Source organism: Toxotes jaculatrix, chromosome 21 (assembly GCF_017976425.1).
Source record: "Toxotes jaculatrix isolate fToxJac2 chromosome 21, fToxJac2.pri, whole genome shotgun sequence".
NCBI lineage: Eukaryota > Metazoa > Chordata > Actinopteri > Toxotidae > Toxotes > Toxotes jaculatrix.
Window position 1 is genome coordinate 14,937,912 of NC_054414.1, and position 18,724 is coordinate 14,956,635.

The 18,724-nt window shown below is 42.1% G+C and overlaps 1 protein-coding gene across 1 annotated transcript; it reads left to right on the plus strand.

Annotated features, from left to right (window-relative positions):
- Positions 1-12: 12 nt before the first annotated feature.
- foxi1 (forkhead box i1) lies at positions 13-2,036 on the plus strand. The gene is made up of 2 exons (XM_041067307.1): positions 13-659; positions 965-2,036. The coding sequence occupies exons 1-2, from the start codon at positions 62-64 to the stop codon at positions 1,495-1,497; spliced, it is 1,131 nt and encodes a 376-aa protein (XP_040923241.1). The 5' UTR covers positions 13-61; the 3' UTR covers positions 1,498-2,036.
- The last annotated feature ends 16,688 nt before the right edge of the window (positions 2,037-18,724 follow it).

The window sequence follows — 18,724 nt, forward strand, 5'->3', positions numbered from 1 at the left end:
CAGTCCTGGGGGAGAGACACAGAGACGAAATTAGGTTTTGGGAATCTGGTTAGTGCGGATTATGAACGCTTTTGGACATCAACCATCTAACCAGCAGACCAGCCCTATTCAGCACCACAGCGCTCAGGAGCTCCTAGACATGGCCGTGTACTGCGACAACTACGGTGTGTACCAACAGAACCTCCACCACCATCACCCTCAGAGGCCGCCGACGCACCCCTCCAGCTATGGCCTTGGAGAGTACACGTCCCCGTCCACGAACCCGTACCTGTGGCTGAACGGACCCAGCATCAACTCCTCTCCCTATCTTCCCGGGAACAATGGCACGTCCTATATTCAGTCTGGATACGGGTCGAACCAGAGGCAGTTCTTACCACCTCCCACCGGGTTTGGTGGAGCAGACTTGGGGTGGTTATCCATATCCAGCCAGCAGGAACTCTTCAAGATGGTCAGACCACCTTACTCCTACTCAGCACTGATCGCGATGGCCATCCAGAACGCCCAGGACAAAAAGTTGACACTGAGTCAGATCTATCAGTATGTAGCCGACAACTTTCCTTTCTACAAGAAGAGCAAAGCGGGATGGCAGAATTCAATCCGCCACAACTTGTCACTGAACGACTGTTTCAAAAAAGTGGCACGGGACGAGGACGACCCCGGTGAGTCTTTGGATTATTTTGCCAAAATTTAGTAATTGTGCGTGGAGATGTTATTTTATTTTATTTTATTTTTTAATACTGAATCAGCCTTAAGAATTTGCTTGAATCATGTGAAGCGATATTGATGCTGCTACTGTTTTGATAAAAAAAAAACTTTTATGAAACCGCTTGAAACAACTGAAATCTTTTTCATCTCATTGTTAGTTTATTTACATTTTAGGGGAAATTAGAAACCCAGCCTGACAATTAAGTCGTGCGCAAGTTTGTCACCCATATATTTAATCCTTGTTTTGCTTCTCGTCCAGGTAAAGGAAACTACTGGACGCTGGATCCCAACTGTGAGAAGATGTTCGACAACGGGAACTTCAGGCGGAAGAGAAAAAGGAGAGCTGACATAAACGGAGCTGACAGCGCCTCTCTCCCCGTCAAGTCTGAAGACGGCCCACACAAGCTCTCAGATACCGCCAGCCTCTTGAGCTCCTCACCGCCCAGCCTCCACGGATCCCCGGCCTCCACGGAGCCCAAGTCGTCCCCGTCTCCCTCCGCGGAGCACAGCCCGTGTTTCAGCAGCTTCGTGTCCAGCGTGAACTCGCTCCTGGCGGGCAGCGGCACCACCGAAGGCTCCCGGAGCGTGGAGCGAGACTACGGCTCCGGGCACCTCGGGGGATTGTCTCAGACCAGGGAGGGCATGTCTGGACTGGGCTCCTACTCGCCCACTTTAATCGCTCCTCTGAACTCTGACAACAACAGAATTAACTATTACACATCAGTACAGAGCCTCTCCAACCATTTTAGTGTTAATAACCTTATATACAGCCGAGAAGGAACAGAGGTGTAGATGGTCTGTCTTCGTCAGTGCTGGGTTGTTTACCTAGAGAAGTAATTTATCACTCATTGTTAGCCTTCACATTTCTTATGTAGCCTACTGTTATTACTTATTACTCATTTACTGGTTTGGTAGGCCACATAGAACCACTGGGAGTAAACTGGTGTATTTCACAATATTCCTTCCAAACTGGTAAAAAATAAATATATTTCAGTGTATTAGAAAAGGAATATAAACAACCACTGCTTCATTATGGTTTGTTCATACAAGTGGAACAAACAATGTTTATTTGTAGAAAATAATTAATTTCACACATCTTCCCATGAAGGTGTATCCTCGAACAAATGGATGCGAATACTTTACTTATTTTTAAATACCTGTTGTTGCTGCTCGGTTGGGCCGACTCCCTGTCTTAAAGAAGAAGAAGACACATATGTACAGAAATTATTTTCATAAGAAGAAATGTGACATGTATTTTAGACTGAACTGTGTTTTGTGTTTTATTTAAACTCATGTTGATGTTTGAATAAAAGTCATTTATTTTAACTCCATTGTTCAGACTTGTGTGTCATTTTCCTGCTTATCTTCACTCAGTGTTGAATGAAACAAATCAGGGAAATAACAACTGAGAGTGCATCGTCCATGATGACATTTACTTTAAACTGTCATTTGGACCATACACTTTATTTATCTCCCATTTGGGTCTTGATTTCATTAATGAAAACCACTTCCATATTCCCATGATATTCCTATTGAGACTTACACACTGCACAGTGGGGTCACTCAGTAGTGGTTCAGTAGTTTTATCAACTTTATTCTGCAGTATGCCTCTTTTAAAATCGCTAGTAACGTGAACCTATAAGAGGTCATCATTTGTTTCCTGTTGTACAAGTTTGGACTCAGATAAAGCACAACAGGCCCTTCTGACCCCCCTTTTTGTGGATTTTCAAGTTAAATCAGCCGTTTAAAATATTTTGGAGACCCCGCTGTGTTTTCTGTCTCTCTTCACAGTCCCTGTCAGGCCAATAAAAAAAGGCTTTACAAATATTCAGATTAAGTTCTCAAACGTTTTGGCATTGTAAGAAAGTGGAAAATAAACCGGTATAAATGCTTTAGAGCCTGTCAGGAAATCTGAAGTCAAGTGGCTGTAAGCAGTAAAGTGTGTAAGACAGAGACATTTTCCGCTTGTCACTTCCAATAGCCCCATTTCAACAAGCAATCAGACCTTTAACTTATTTCCACGAGGTTCAGAAGTTCAGCTTTTTGTCTGGGCTGGATTTAACTCAGGCTGCGCCTGTTTGATGTTAACCTGTTTGCTGAATATTCCACCTGTCTCCATCTATTCCCAAAGTCTTGTCACGCAAAACGCTGGCTGTTTCGTGTGTGTCAGTGTGAATCCTGTTAATGGGATTGTTTTTTTTTTTTTTTTTTGTGGAACCACTGTGGAAGAGCATCCGCGGAACAATTGACGAGAGAGTTCAACGGCATGTAATGTGCTTTTGTTGTGCTTGTGACCCACAGAAAGCATGCTGCTGGGGAGAGAATATTAAAAAGCCCAACGCAAACACAGAGGAGGAAACGTTCAAGTGATTTAACAACCCTGCTCCTGTCTTTTTTCAAATATTATGGCTACGCACAAAATCAAACATTGTAAATAAAAAGAAACACCTTTTAATTGGTTGATAATTGAATTCACTCAGGCGCTCTGTGGTCTGGAATAAAAGAAAAATTAATTGACAAGACATTCGTGCCCCTTGTTGGAACACAATGGAAGCTGGCAATTCAAGAGATCTCCTCCTGGGCTCAAATGAAAATATTGCGATCTGAAGATCTGGGAACAAATTATCTCCCTCAGGCCACATTTTGCTCTATTATCTGTGGAGCAGGGCCACGGATCAGACAAAGAGGATTTTTGTCATATAGGAGCAGGTTCTCACAGTAACAAGTTTTCTGTTGAAATCCTCATCACGTCCAGTGAATAGAGAATAAAGCACATTCAGACCCCTTTTAGTTCTTATTACTGTCATTTCTTGATCCCTCAGTTTAGTTTGTAACTTTTTCATTCAGTGTGGAATTGTCAGGATACATTAATTCAGTATTTTATGAAAAAAAAATCTATTAAATCAAACAGTTGTGGAAGGTTAAGTAAGTTCATTTAATCAAGTACAGCTTTGAGGTTCTTCTGCTGTTGTCTTTTTGTGCCTTTACTGTTATAAATAGTGCTTTGTACTCCACTACATTTATTTTACAGCTTTAGTCACTAGTTACTTACAAATTCAGATAAATGTAGTATTTATAGTAATTAAAATCAGCCTCACTTTTACTATACTGTATATTATCTGAAATTGACCACTCCACACAATGAGTACTTTTACTTTCGGTACTTGGTAGAATGTTTCTGTGCTAATACTTTTGCACTTTTAGTTTTGAATGCATTGTGGTATTATTACTTTTACTTAAGTAGCAATCCAGCTCTGTCATTGCCTTACAACCCCAAGCCTGCATGTAAGCAAAAAACCCATGCACATCCAGTACATCTACTTGCTTTCCAGGTTTGATTCAGCCCTCTCAGTTCTCAGAAATGTAATGCTCCAGTGCCCCATGCCTGAAGGGCACATTTACCTGGTCCACATGAATATCAGTCAGGCCACCATGTCTCTGTGCTACCTGCTTGAGGGCCCCTGCCTCCAGGGCTGAAGGCCCAGGCCCTGCAGAATACCTCAGCGTAAGGGTAGCCCCGGTCCCCATACATGCCTAGTGGGCTAAACCTATAATGATGGGTTTCAGCCTCAAAGGGTCATCCCTCCAAAGGCAAGGTTGGCTCATAATTGAAGGAGCCAGTGTTTCAGCACTGGATTATTTTAATCCTCTTTCTCTTTACGGGACTAGATACACCAGCAAGTCATCCGATGCCAACTATGAAGAGCAAGGATGGGTATTTCCTTTATGTGAAGTGGCTTTTACTGACAGAGAACACACCTAACAGCTACAGAGAGAATAGATAAACAAATACACAAATATGGTTGTGGCTCTATTTCGGTTTAATTTCAGTTGAGAACAGACAGTGCAACCGGAAAGTTATGAGGAGAAGTTGTCTGCAGTTTGGAACCTGGAGGCTTGTCCACATTAGCCAGTGAGTGACATGAGCTGGAGTGATGAATCACTGCTGGATAGAGTTGCACTCAGCAAAGTGAGAAACTTAACTCCCATTAGCTGTTAAGCAAGATCTCAACTGATAAATAAGCAACTACAACGTGATTTGCAACATCCCCTCACTCCCAAACCTGCTTTTAAAATTTACAGTGCAGGCGTTTGCTTTGCCACGTCTGGTAGACTTACTCCTGGTGATGCAGAGTGTACAAGTGCACACTTTAAGAGGTGCTTTGTATGGCATTTTGTTGGTTTGTAAAGCATTCAGGATTTCAAACAAAAAGATGTGTCCAGAGCCTAATAATTCTCCACAGCCCATATAACACTAGCTTACAGACAAATCTGAGGGGTAATATGAAAAGGGAGACTGTGTGTCTGACCCCAGTGAAGAACATGATAGCTTGGCTATAGGGGGGCTGATTACAGTCTGGGTCTACCCTGAAATTTCACATCTGTTTGTAGCAGTCAGTGGGCATTATAGGGATAATTTCTTATATTACAGCTCAATCTCTTGAGGAAGTTAAATATTTAAGAGAACAATATGATGACAGCTTCTGGGGAAGCCACTATGCGGCCGTGAAGAGGGGGGGCACCTCTCTAAACTGCACTTTAAAAGGATTGTGAGTGCAAATGATAGCTGAGGCGAATGTCTATCAATTGGCATGACCTGATTCGGTTTCATCATTCCCCATCCGAGGCCCATAAACAGCCTAACGTATGGGCTGGCAACGGCATGGGATCCGCAATCCGGACATGCAGCCATATGGATTATTTTATTCAGAACAGGAGTCATCTCTGTGCAAACTGCTTGCAGCATGTGAAAAATGCACAGATGCACATTCGTGCACCACTTGTCAGACTTTACACTCCTTTATTATTTTACCTTTTATTCAAATAAAAATTCTGATTTGGGTGCTTAAACATCTAAGAACTTTAGACTCTTACTCATCAAATTCAACAAGTTTCCCACCGTACAATTTGTTGTTTTTGTTGTACATATAATTTTCTTGAATCACGTTAAGCTTGATTATCCCTCCATTTTACCAGTGAAAACAGGTTTGTTTGGATGCCAGTACTAGAAATTATTGGTGAGCACAGGAAGGGCTGCCACTTCAGAGCCCTTGAGGCTTGCCAACAGAGGAACCTGTGGATAGAGTCAAAGAGATACAAGGATTAACGGACTAGAACGAGTCCCAGTAAATCCACAGCCAGGGCCTGTCTTCACATCGCTCTGTCTGGAAAACCTATCCCCAAAACAATGTAACTTATCCCCCGCTCACTCCATTGCTGGAATATATTTTGACAAAGTCTTTGTTCTCACATTAGGGAACTGTAGGCAGATCATCCGTTATCCGTGACCTTTGTCATAACAAACCATGGCAGTGGTTTTACACACTGCTGAGAAGTCAAGAAAGAAAGTTCACATCAGCCAGGCAGAGGTTTCTTACAAGTTATGGGTCATTCTGACTCAGTTGGAGAAAAACCCTCTCTAATTTTATTTTATTTATTTATTTATTATATTTAAAAAAAATCAAATATGGAAATAAAATCAGGTTAGAAAATTTCTTCCAAATCCTTTATGAGTGTGGATTATTTTTTTATAACTTTGTTCTCTGATCTCAATTCAGTGAAAAGGCTTACTCATAAGCTCCACAATAAATCTGCAGCTATTCATCACCTACATGAAATTCCAAACCATGACCTTGTGAGAACAATATCCAGGGTTCAGGGAACATCAATTTCTATGTGCAGTGCAGCAGAACAAATATCTGAGTAACGGCCAATATGTAATCATTTTAGCTCGGTTCAGAGATCACTTTAGGTCTTGCACATGATAATAGTGCATTTGACCTGTCAGTGCTCACTAAACCCACTATGGTGATTGTTGCAGTGTGTGAATAAGCTTGAGACACACTGTAAGGAAAAACTGAAAAATAATTTAATCCTAAATTTTGAAAATGAAGCAATTGAACTAAACAGTATTAACATTCAAACGGGGGAGAGGGACGTGTTTTGTGTTGCTGACGCCTTGCAGTGATACCACCCGGCTAGCAACACCTGCGTGCTGTCATTACCTGCTCTTCACAGACAGGAAGTGGTGACAGATGACAGAGGAAGTAGCTACCCAGAGGGAATCCATTTTATCCACTGCAGTCTGGACTTTTGGTGGCAAGACGGAAGTGAGGAGATCATTCAGTACTCAGTGTAGCCTCAAAATAGCTACCTCTGCACCTCTTGTCAGTCATTGTCAGTAGTTCTAAAGGAAGCTATCTCTCAGTGTGAGCGTTACATCAGATGAAGTTCCTGTTGTCAAAAGACGCAGCCCACCTGGAGCACTTTTGTACTTTGAAACAGAGCTTGATGCACGTCATCTGGAAACAGTTGTGGAGCTATGTTTTACAGCATGGAAGTTGTAGAAGCAATCAAGAATTGGCCTTATGTATTGTTTGTATTGTTTCACCTGCCTTCCCATGATGCATTATTCAGCTGCAGTCCTACGTGATGGTGCATCTGCCCTGAGGAATTCATTGAGTACCCCCCCCCCCCCCTTCGCCCCCACTCCAAAAACAACACTCCCCGGCCCCTAATGAGACCCCCTGCCTCTTGCCTCTATTATGAGGGATGCATACCAATATAGAGACAGGAGAGGGGAGACAGACTGAGACCTCTTGAGTCCTCCCTGGCCTAAACCATCAAACGCACCCCTCACAGAGAGTCAAATAATGGGCCTGATCAACATTTAACCAAGTTTTCCCCATGTAAGCTGCAGATGATCTATGGCTGAAGGCTCTAAATGATAGGCTTTCAAAAGGGACAGGCATGCCCACCCCCCTCCCCCCCAATGCTCCTTTTGTGTTTGCCACTAATCCCAGCCTGCACTTCAAGGCCTTGGCTCACTTCTGAGGCAGCTGCTATCATCTTAAAGAGGAGGGAAAGAAAGGTAGCACTTTAAAACTGCTTTAATCAAGAAGATGTAATGCTATGATAAGCTGATCACCCCCTTAAGCATGTAATTATACCACAATCAGCTATTAATATTATTACCATTCATGGCTTTCATTCTTTTATTGCCTTGAATAATTAACATGCTGAAATTTCTTCACAGTATAAAAATACAGACAAGGCTCTGTTACACCTTTGTTGATAGTTTTTGAAACTGTTGGATTTATCTTCCTGTGGAACACAGGGACAGTTTTAAAAAAAGAGAAAGCGAAATACATGAAAATCAGCCTGGCTCGCGCGGCCCAGGAAACAGAAGGGAGATGCTTATTTGCCAGACAAGTGTTCAAACAAACATCAGCGCACAGCAAGTGCTATGTGTTGACTCTGGTATTGGAGTCTATCAACCCCAAACAGCTTGTGTGTCAACCATAAACACAAGATATGCACCCTGTCTGGGGAAACAGGCTTCCAGGCTCGCTGCTGCTGCTGCAAAAGCTCCCCTCGACTCTGCGTCGAGTTCGCTCTGCCATTGTAACTCATGCTGTGTTTCATGATAAAAAACAAGCTAGTGCGCCATCGCTCTAACTCATTTAATGCAGTCTGTTCCCCTTTTGTCATGTGATGGCATTCCAGTGCTGTGACATAATCTGGGGTGCACACGCACACGTGTGCTCATGCATGTTTGCATATGTGTGTGTATCCACTCCTCACTGATGCTGACAGCACCGCTCATCCACAGAAGTGTGTTGACATGCCCCCACTTGACAAAGGGGCCTTTTTTTTATTCACCATGAGGGAAAATAGGTTTTTACAAGCCTCAGATAATCTGAGGCACACAAAGGCATAATTAGACAGTGAGAGGGAAGGACTGTATTTAGCTCATGAAATAGAGATAGTGTGCTGATTATTGTGTGTATCACTGGGTCACTCTCATGCCCCTGTGTTGACTTACATTCATTAAAAGGAGAAACAGAATAGATGGGCACATTAGAGAAGAACAGGATTGTTTTTTCTTAACCTGAAAATCTGTATAAAACATCTTGTGTCCTTATGAGTGGATGGAGTCAAGAGTCGTACTATACACCCTATTGAGGATGTGGCCTGCTAATGTTGTATGGGGAGATAATTCTTTGTCAGTGACAGAAACCTGGTCTTAGCTTAGTAATATATATGAAAAACCAGAATGGAGTTTTGGTAGTTTTCACAGTGTCCTTCTCAGTCATCTTCTGTTGCAAACCAGGCTGTGATTTAAAGAGCCTTGTTTTTCTAACCCCTACTGTTCTCAGCATGGAGCTGCTTTTTAAACCCTTGTCACTACGACAAGAAAGCTGTGAATGGCTTCTGTATAAAGGTCTGTGAAGGCGTAATAAAGTTTTCTTTAGGTTTCTGTGTCACACTAGAAAAAAAAAGCCTTTTTATATAAAAGCTGTTCATGTTCATGCATTCTTAAATGGGCCATTAAAAGAATTGTGGTGAGACACACTTTTCTGTTTACTTTAAACTGCCATGGACCAACTCAGTGACAGGGACATCAAGATTGATGGGACTCCGTCTTAATTAGGTGGGTCAGGCCTTGGCCAGATAGCTTTGTGCGACTGTCAGTGCCCCTCCCTTTATAAATTGTGTAATTATCCCTTTCATTACACTCAGCTTTCAGGCTACCTGATAGAATTCAAAGGGAGGTGTCACTATCTCTTATCATTATGCTAATGGGGCTTGTGACCAGCAGTTAAATCACAATAGGGGGGTGGGGGGTACAGTAGCTATCAAGCTAGTCTGCCAGTCTGGTGGACGACCCCAGTCAGAGACCTGTCTGTCTGCAGGGTGATGGGCCATGACATGTCCGTAGGCCCACAGGGGATTCAAACCAGGAGGGGAGAGCTGCCTTGGGACGAATCCTGGGGGGCAAGCCCCCCTGACTTACATCTGCATACTGGTGGGCAGCTCACATGTCTCCTCAAGAGCCATTTGAATATGATTTGACATTAATGACCTTCACAAATGAGCAGACTGTAGGGGCTTTGTGTGGGTCTATCTCAGGACTCCTCTGGTGTCTGGGGATGCGTGGTTGGACCTTGTAATTCCCCTTGTTGTCAGGTACCGTACCTGTACCTAAGAGGCTGTAGGCTTTCAACAGTGTCACATGTGGAGCCATGGCACTGTAGAGAGAATTTGAGGACGGGGGAGTGGCAAATGGTTAATTTCTATTCTGTTAAATAAACCAGGCACACTGCCCTCTGCGTACATGTCAACACTGGGAGCTTGTGTCGGTCACACACTGATGACTGAGTTTACAGCTTGGTGCTCTTGTCTCACAGAATGAGCAGAAGAAATCATCACCATCTCCTGTCAGTTCTGCTACTTAAGAGAAAGAAATTCTCCAAAATTCTCAAAATCACATGTGCCTCTATATGAGACATTCTGAATTTATCAGTCCCTCAGTGTTTATCATTCAATAAAAGACAGTGCCTGCAGAGTGGTCACAAAATGATGACCCATGTTGAACTATGCAGGGTTTGAACTGCTTCTACAATAATTCCAGACCATCTATCCAATAAACATAATGAGGATGAATCAGAGAGTTGTGCTGTTTTTAATGCTGTGTAATGGTACGAGCGCTGACAGCTTAATAGCCCCAGCTCTATTGACTTTTCTCATTACGCAGTGGCAGAGGCCTTGTCCAGCCACTATATTTAACCACCGCATGGGCAATCATCTCAGGCCCGTATTACTGGACAGCCTTTAATGAAGAGCACAATCATCTGGCATTTAGGTTTAATGAAAGGAACCACCTGCTAAAGCGCACAATCAGACCACAGAGACAAGCAACTGTTTAAAATAATCCTCAGATGAATCATGCTACTCATGGACATAATGGATGCAATAATCAAATGTGCTTTTAACTGCAGATGCACGAAAGCCCCATGGGTTTATTTTAAGCTGTGAAAATCAGATTGCTTGTTTACAGAGTTCGTAATAAGTCAATCGAATATCTGCAGGCCAGAAACAAGGCTGTGGTTCGGTATCTCATGTAAGAGGTATTTCTGAGATAATAGTGTCATTGTAACAGCATGAAGGTGCTCTGGCTCTGGTGTGAACAAGCTGATCAAGTGTACACTGTTGTTTCTGATTAAAAGCCAATCTCATTCCAGAGCCAGGGAAGCTGTCAGCGTTTCTCTAAGACAGAAGAAAGCCTGCTCTCACAGACAATGCATCCTTGATCAGACTACTCTGCCAAAGTCCATATCATATGACCCAACATTTTCCAACAAAGCCCAATCTACTCTCTGATTCTAAAGGGAAAGGCTGCGTAATAAGCTGGTAAGAACGAGGAAATAAATGCCTGATGTGAGAGGAGGAGAGGATACGGAGGATAAATTGAAGTGTTGGCACAGGTTTGACAAAATCTTCATTAGCTGATATTTCATGTTAACCACTTTCTCAGGTACACCTTAAAGATGAAAACTCTGCACTGTCTTTCACGTTGTCCTTTTCAGCAGCAACTGTTAGAGGGAAGCACACCTGCAGGTCAGGTTGGACTCTTATTTACAGTCAACAGCACTGGAGATCCACATGTGGGATGGATCAAGAGTTTTAAATAGTGATCACCTTCCTGGCTGATGGTCACCTTTGCCGTATTACAATAAATGTGCATGACATCAGAGAAGTGTTGCTACTGAGTCCCAGAGCTTTTTACTTACCTCAGCTGTCTCAAGGATTGTGAACATATTAAGTCCACGTCTGTTCTTCTGTGATTAGCACTGATTTCAATTTTGAAAGGGAAACAATTAGTACTGCATTAGTACTGTACATTACTGCTGTCTAAGGTTATTATGGAATATGTATTTCTGTCTCACAAAAATAGGAAAACAGTGACAGAAAAACACTAAAATTCAAATCAGTGTAAAAAGTTCTGAGTTTGACTTCAGCTTACATTCAAGTTTCCGAATGTAAAAATACAAGATATTAATTTAAAAAAGGTCAGAAAATGATAAGAAAAAATATACACAAAAAAGATCCTATGAACCCAAAGATTAATTGTTGGTTATGTAAAATATCAGAAAATAGTAAAATAAATAAATAAATAAAAAGTAAACGCCTGTCTCTGAAAGCACAAGGTGACAATTTAAGTATTTCAGATCCTAAAGGTTCAGTTTACTGTCACAGACAAAGAGAAGAAGCAAATCAACACAACTTATAGGCTGGATCCATTTTTTTTACTTGAATAATTGTTGGATTATCAAAATATTTGCTGTTTTTTGTTTTTTTTGTAATTCATTTAAGTAAATGTTTCAGCTCTGACCATGATGATACAAGCACATGTAAGAGTTTTCAGATTCTGTCCATGTTTGTTTTATATTTCATCTTTTATCAGCTTTGCCGGTTCTGTATTAACTCTGACAGCTCTTTGTGAAGTAAAATCCCACAACAGAACTGAAGGTTTTGCTGAAGTAAAAGGGGCACACATTAAAGATTTATAACTAAAAATAGGTTAGAGTTCATTAACCTTTACATTTAAAGCTATTGTATATCACTGGGTGTTTGTTTTGTCACTGTTGGTCCACTGCACTCACAGAGATGGTCTTGTTTTTCACTGTGTCCTGCATTGCAGACTCAGGCTTTGTCATACATGATGGCCAGTTCTTTGAGGCCGTGCCAGCTCCTGAACACTCTGAGTTGATTATTTTGACATCTTGTGGCAAGTAGAACTCTCCTCTCAGCGGGTTGTGCTTAAGCACATCGAAGAAGCATTCCTTTGTTAAGTGTTTGTGTCACACTTAAAGGATTAGAAAGCATTTGAAAAGCACAAGGAATAATGTTTGGAATCACCTACTGAATAGTTTTACTGCTCAGGTTATCCAGGCAATGAACCGAGAATTTATTTGTGGGGTAAAATTAGCAACTTTGCCAGAATACAGTGAGCAAGTAGTCCCAGAAACCAGGTTTGGGCACTGTTCCAGGAGCTGGCGGGGGTTCGCTCTGTGGAAGAGTATGTGTTACCCATATGATATTTTACCCATTTGACAGAATGTACATTTATGTTCCCATATTTCATAGTTTCTGTCAGGGTCATTTTAAATCCCCTCACCTGTATCTTACATTTAAATCTTCACATGTAAGCATGTCTGAGTCTAAAGTGGGAAAGTCATGCTGGGATAAATCACTGCAGACATTTCTACCTCGATGGTTCCCATACATCTCCGATTTTATTGTGTCTTAGGATCCTCTGTCTTGATATGGCTTTGGTATGGTGACAGAGGTTTTTGGTTTCTGGTCAGAGGGAGGAGAGAGGCCTCTGCTGGGCAGGTTGTGGCACTGATTAATTCAGCGCAAAGATTGTACATAAAAATACAGTAATTATGAAGTAAAATATCTGAAATCAATACATTTCCACACAGAAACTCAATGATTTTTTTCTCCCTCTTTTCACTCTCTACCTTTGTTGATGGTGCTCATAAATAGTAAACTCCTCAGAGAATAAAATTATTTTATGTTGAGGATGTGAAATCACAATATCTAGAGAAACTTGAATGTGGAGGTTAATGTAATTCAGTTTTTGTTGTTTAAAGCAACAGAAAATTACATTTAAGTATTTCAAAAAGCAACATATTTGAATAAAGTGTTATCATTACTGTGGATGATCAACAGACCTCACAGCTTTCATTAGCACTATTTTCAGCTAAAGAAATAGTCCATTTAAAATTCTGACTGTTCTCTGAGAATTATTGAGAGTAAGAAGTTATTTTTCTGTGCACAGTTTGTTTTTATTTATTTAATTTATTTTCAAGGCACCATTCACAATGTTTAACATAATTGCAACAATTTGATGTTTTGTACGAAAGTGAATTCATTTTCATCTGCAGGTCACAATTCACAGTTTATTTGTAATTCTGAACTATGAATAACACAAGAAAAACAACGTCAGCAATGTTTTTTTTTTATCAGTTTGGGGTGAAGTAACACTTTGAAAGGACAACTGGATTCTCATAAATAGATTGTTTAAAAGATTCTAAGTGAGAGAACTCAAAGTGTCAGTCATGTTCTCCAGTTTCAGTTCTCTGAGTGACTGAGGGGGAGATGGACATCACTTAGGGATCCCCAGGGGAAGAAATTCCTCCAAGACTTAGTGTTTTTCCCACTGCTCTTCACAAATGAATTCCCAGGCCATTTCCATTAAGGTGCTTGGAACAGGCTTTCTGTGAGCCTCACAAAATGTATAAAAAAGCCATAGGGCAGGGTTTTGTCAGACAAACCTCTGAAGGTGTAATCCATAGTGTTAAAAACAGAGTGGCTGACCTTTGGTTTGAACTATCTGATGTCTATCTTCCTCACTGTGAACTATGACTTTATCTCAACTTAAATAAAGCCCTGGTGGAGCCCTGGGTCTGATTTTCAGATTTTGGCAGGCAAGTGTCCAGGTTTGCTCTAAATCACCAGAGGAAAAATGAGTGACAAGTCTTAAATGTTTACATGCGGCCCCTATTCTTCCGCTCAGGATCTGAGCGGCAGGTTGGCAGGACAGCATTTCCCCCCCTATGCCTTCACAGAGGTTGTGTTACTGTGTCCATACATCACCCTGACATAGGTGCACTCAATGAAACGGCCCGGCTAGACCCTGTCTCAGGATGATGACATATTTGCCATTCCACTCAGTGAGGTGTGCAAGCATCTTATCACTCTCTTATCACTGTCATGGATATGCATCCTCTGTCCCATTTCTTCAAAGGATATGTGCAAGATTTCACGTTGTGATGGTTTATTGTGCTCGATAGATGATCCAATTCATGCAAGATCCCAACATTTAGGCTCCGACATCGATACTCCCTTGACCCTGCCTGGGAGCCCCCTTCAGCACAACTTCCCCTGCTCCTCCTGGGGGTAATGGAGGGAGGAAGAATGTAGAGAGAGGAAGTAAGTTTCCTCCAGGCAGATTGCTGGATGGAGAGGCTGAGAGACGGACAGATGACAATGGCGGGGAGGCCAGGGCCTGAGTGTCGCCTCAGGGAGACCTACACCCCGCTACATGTTGGCTCCAGCCACTACGCTAAGTGCACCGAGCAGAGGCCTTCACAGCGGATTTGGCAAGGTGATCCGTTCACCCAGCCCCCATCCATCTCCTGCCAGCCGCTCCCCTTCTCCCTCCTTCCCACCTCACCCCTCTCTCCTCTTCCTCCCTTCATTGACACCCAACCACGAGGTGATGAGTTGACACAGAGGGTGAAGACAACTCTGGGAGCTTTATCTTCACCACTACTGCTTCAATATCTTTTTTTATTTTTTAAATAAAATTTTATTTTTATTAGAGATTGTTTCAGTATCACAGTGTTCCCAAATCTCAGCAACTACTTAAGTGAGTATAAATTTGTCATAATCAATAGAAATGACAGCCAAAGTAGAAAAATAAGACCCAAATTGTGATTAACCACAATTATCCTTTAATAGAAGGAGGTCAGGCCTGTGGTGAGTTAGGGGTCAGCTGGTTATATAGACAAATTGTTTCATACACATGCAAACAAGCCTGAAGCTCTTCTGATCCCTCCAGTAGTCAGACACCGTGTCTCCACTTCTGTGCTGAATGACACTGAACATTGCCTCCTGTAGGGAGGCTGCATTGTTTCTTATGCAGGTTTTAGAAAGCCGATATCAAATTCTGCCCTATTCAAAGACCCACTGTTTTATTAGAGGGACAGACATCTGATTGCAGCTTTTAAGACTTTGCATCATAGGGTGAAATGCCACAGCGACACAGCTCAGAGGAGAGGTGGAAAACTTGATGATGAATGGTGTAGAGGTGTAGACGTATTGAATTGCAGCAACATTCCTTAAGGTAAACTTCAGGTACTGAGATGCTGTGGTAATTTGTAGTGTCTTGTGTCATGGTTCCAATCTCTGTTTTTTATTCTCATGGCTCAAGGTGTTGATGTTGAGGTGAACAACTTGACAGATGAAGCTATACTCTTTATGACAACAGCCTCAAGGTTTTTTCTGCGGTCAGTGCCGTAAATTTCAAGCGGGCGTGACAATGATTGACGGCCTTGTGACAGAGCTTTGCAAATCCTTTAATCCGTTCATAAAGCTCAATAGGGGGCACTTGATGCACTTTATTCTAGGACCTCTCCCCATCTGGCTTCTGTAAAAGACACTCACTGCTGTCAGATGCTGTGAGAGCCTTGACAGGAGCTGATGACATGCAGCGTTGAGAGCTTTCATGAGACATAATCACAAAAGCACTTGGTGTACAATATTACAGTAACACACAGAAAGTAGGAGGCGCTCTTTACCTCTCACATCAACACCATTTCTCATGTTCATTTGAAATTTGAATTCTTGCCTAATACACCTCAAAAAAGTGTGTTTTTTTTCCAAAGGTAAGGTAAGGAAAATACTGTACACAGCAGACAGGAATTTATATGTGCTGTCCATGGCTGCAGACCGCTGGAATCTGTGTAGTTTTATGGCCATATGGATTGGAGAACAGCTTGCAGTCTGTGACTGAGTGTCTCAGTTACAGTCGAGTATCTGTGATCTATGGATTTGTGTCCCGCTCCAGTGACAGTCTGAGCTTCTCCTTCACACAGAAGCCTTTTATCTCACGGAGACACAGATGAACCTTGAAACCGCTGAAAGATATAAACTCACATGTAAAATAAAACAGTAAAATAAGCAGATTCTCACTTCAGCAGGAGTGTATTTCTGTTGCTGATGTTTTCTGATAGATACTTAATGCTCATATCTAAAGGTACAGTACCCCTGATTTGTAGCACAAAGCACAGTCAGATTCATTCCCAGTTACTGGCTGACATTAACTGCAACTATGCCTGTACTATAGGTTTCAGATAGGGATTTGTTTGACTGAGTTGATTCAGTTATTGAATGCTGCCACCTGGTGCCAAGCTTGAGCAACTTACTCTCCTAAGCAACATGTAGGCCTGACATTTTCAGTGTTGCAGAAGACTCAGACTCTTAGGACGACACACTTTGATAATAAAAACTTATTGTTTGTTATGAAATGATCAGATTAAAAAAAAGTGACCTGTAAGCAGATATACTGGGATACAAGTACCCAACACAACCTGGAAATGTATGCTCAAAACCCATCACTCAAGACCAAGGCCATCAATGCATAGGCCTTAAACAGGTGGTTTACGACAAATCTTCCTGTACAGTCGGGCAGGCTCAGAAGCCCTCCTGCAGTGCAGACGGCCAGGATCTGCCCCACCCTCGGACCACGAAGGCCGTGGAGTCTGTGCCAGTGCTAAAACTATTCTCAGTAAATCATTTCATGAATCAGTCATGACTTTCATTCACAAGTGCTGAAGTGTCAGCTTGGTTAGGTACTGTTCTCTGCAATATACACTGCCATAATTATTTATATATTACGTTCTTTTTCCCATTCGCTGATTTGTTATACACCATTGTAAGCGTTCAGGAGAACAAGCAATGTCTGCATGCCCAGATTTGAAATGAACAGGTGAGCACTTATAGGGCTACCATCTTGACAGAAACAGGTCACAGACTCAGCTCTGTATGCAAAATAGAAAGAAATTCACTGACTCAAGATCATGTCAGCACACCTGTTCTATTACCAGAGTTTCTGCATATTCAGTTTTTCACTTCCTCAGAAACCCAACCTGAATATTCTTTTTTATATCTTTATCTTTTCATTTGTTTTTTTTATCTATCTTATCAGTTTCTTCTATGGACCAGCTGTCTGAAGTAAAGAGGAAATGAATCAACATAGATCACAGAAATCTATTAAATTCTCTTCAGTGTAGCTCTTTTTGTGCCCTCTAAGATTTATTGTTGTTGATGTTAACTGTTTCTTTTTGTGTCCAGGTCAAATGGCGCCAATTCAGTTCAGCCGTGTGCTGTGTCAGTAGGTTAACTGTGTGTTCCTACGCGTTGCACCCACTGATATCTATCACACCTGCCAATCAGGGGCACATTAATCAACAATGGTGTCAAGCGGCATGGGGCAGAGAAAGTGCTCAGCCCTCCCTCCATCCATCACTCAGGCTGTAAACTGTCGTCCAGCATCAGACGTATATATATTTTTTTTCACCACACCGACAGATTGGTCAGAAAAATTCTGCACAGATTGATTAGTTCAGTTTGTCTCCATCATGGTTGTTAGACCAGGCTGGAGATCCTCTCCGTCTTTTTCTCTGTCTGTCTCTCTCTGTCCCAGCCAGGTAAAGTGGAGAATTGGCTTCAGGTGATTTGGGGAAGATCTTATCTTCTGTTAACAGAGGAATGACACCATAATGGAGCAGCAGGGGTGCAATTACCTTTTAGCCCTCCTCCTTCCCTCCGCCTTCACCTCAGCCTTCACTGACAAATTAAGATTAATGACGGAGATAAATAAGGAACCTGCCTACCTTCCAGTATCACATGGTCAGGTTGTGAGTAAAGCTCATCACTTGATGTTATTCTTGTTCCATTTTATCCCAATCCTTCATTGAAGCGAAATTCAAATGGGGTGCCTTCTTTTACTTACGGAGGGAGAAGGTCATTCAGTCAGTAATGATGAGGGCATCAAATAAACAGGCTTTGGGACATGATTTGAGTTTTCATGGAGGTTGATACACTCAAGTATTTTTCAAAGGATTGTTTTAAATCCATCTGTTTTTTATTTTTTATTTGTAGTAGGGAACCTATGAATTTTTATGTAAGAAGCCCTTTGAGGTGTTTGGTGTTTGTGAAAGTGTTAAAACAAGTGTTTTAGACCCCCCCCCCCCCGCCCCCAACACACACACATACATATATGTACCCACCCATGCCTCTCACTTGTCAATGTGAAATCAACTCCCGAAGGTGGAAGGAGACCAGACCCCTTCCCCCAACCAGCTATGCCACAGCAGAGTGGACTCTACATGGCCAAATGTGTGCCCCCCCTGCCCTGCAGCTGGAGGTGTCTGTTTCACAGGCCTCTGTAATGCGGGACCTGAGAGGATAAGGTTTCACAGGTACAAAAGTTTCCGCTTTAATCCTATCACACAGAGTGAGTGGTCAGGGCTCAAGGCTTCTGCATAATCCTGAGTTTATTCATTCTAGTGTGCCAAGAGACAGACAGTATGCAGAGAGGAAGAGATTACTGCCCATCTCTGATTTTATTCAATCAATGTTTGCACAGCAAACGGCGAGA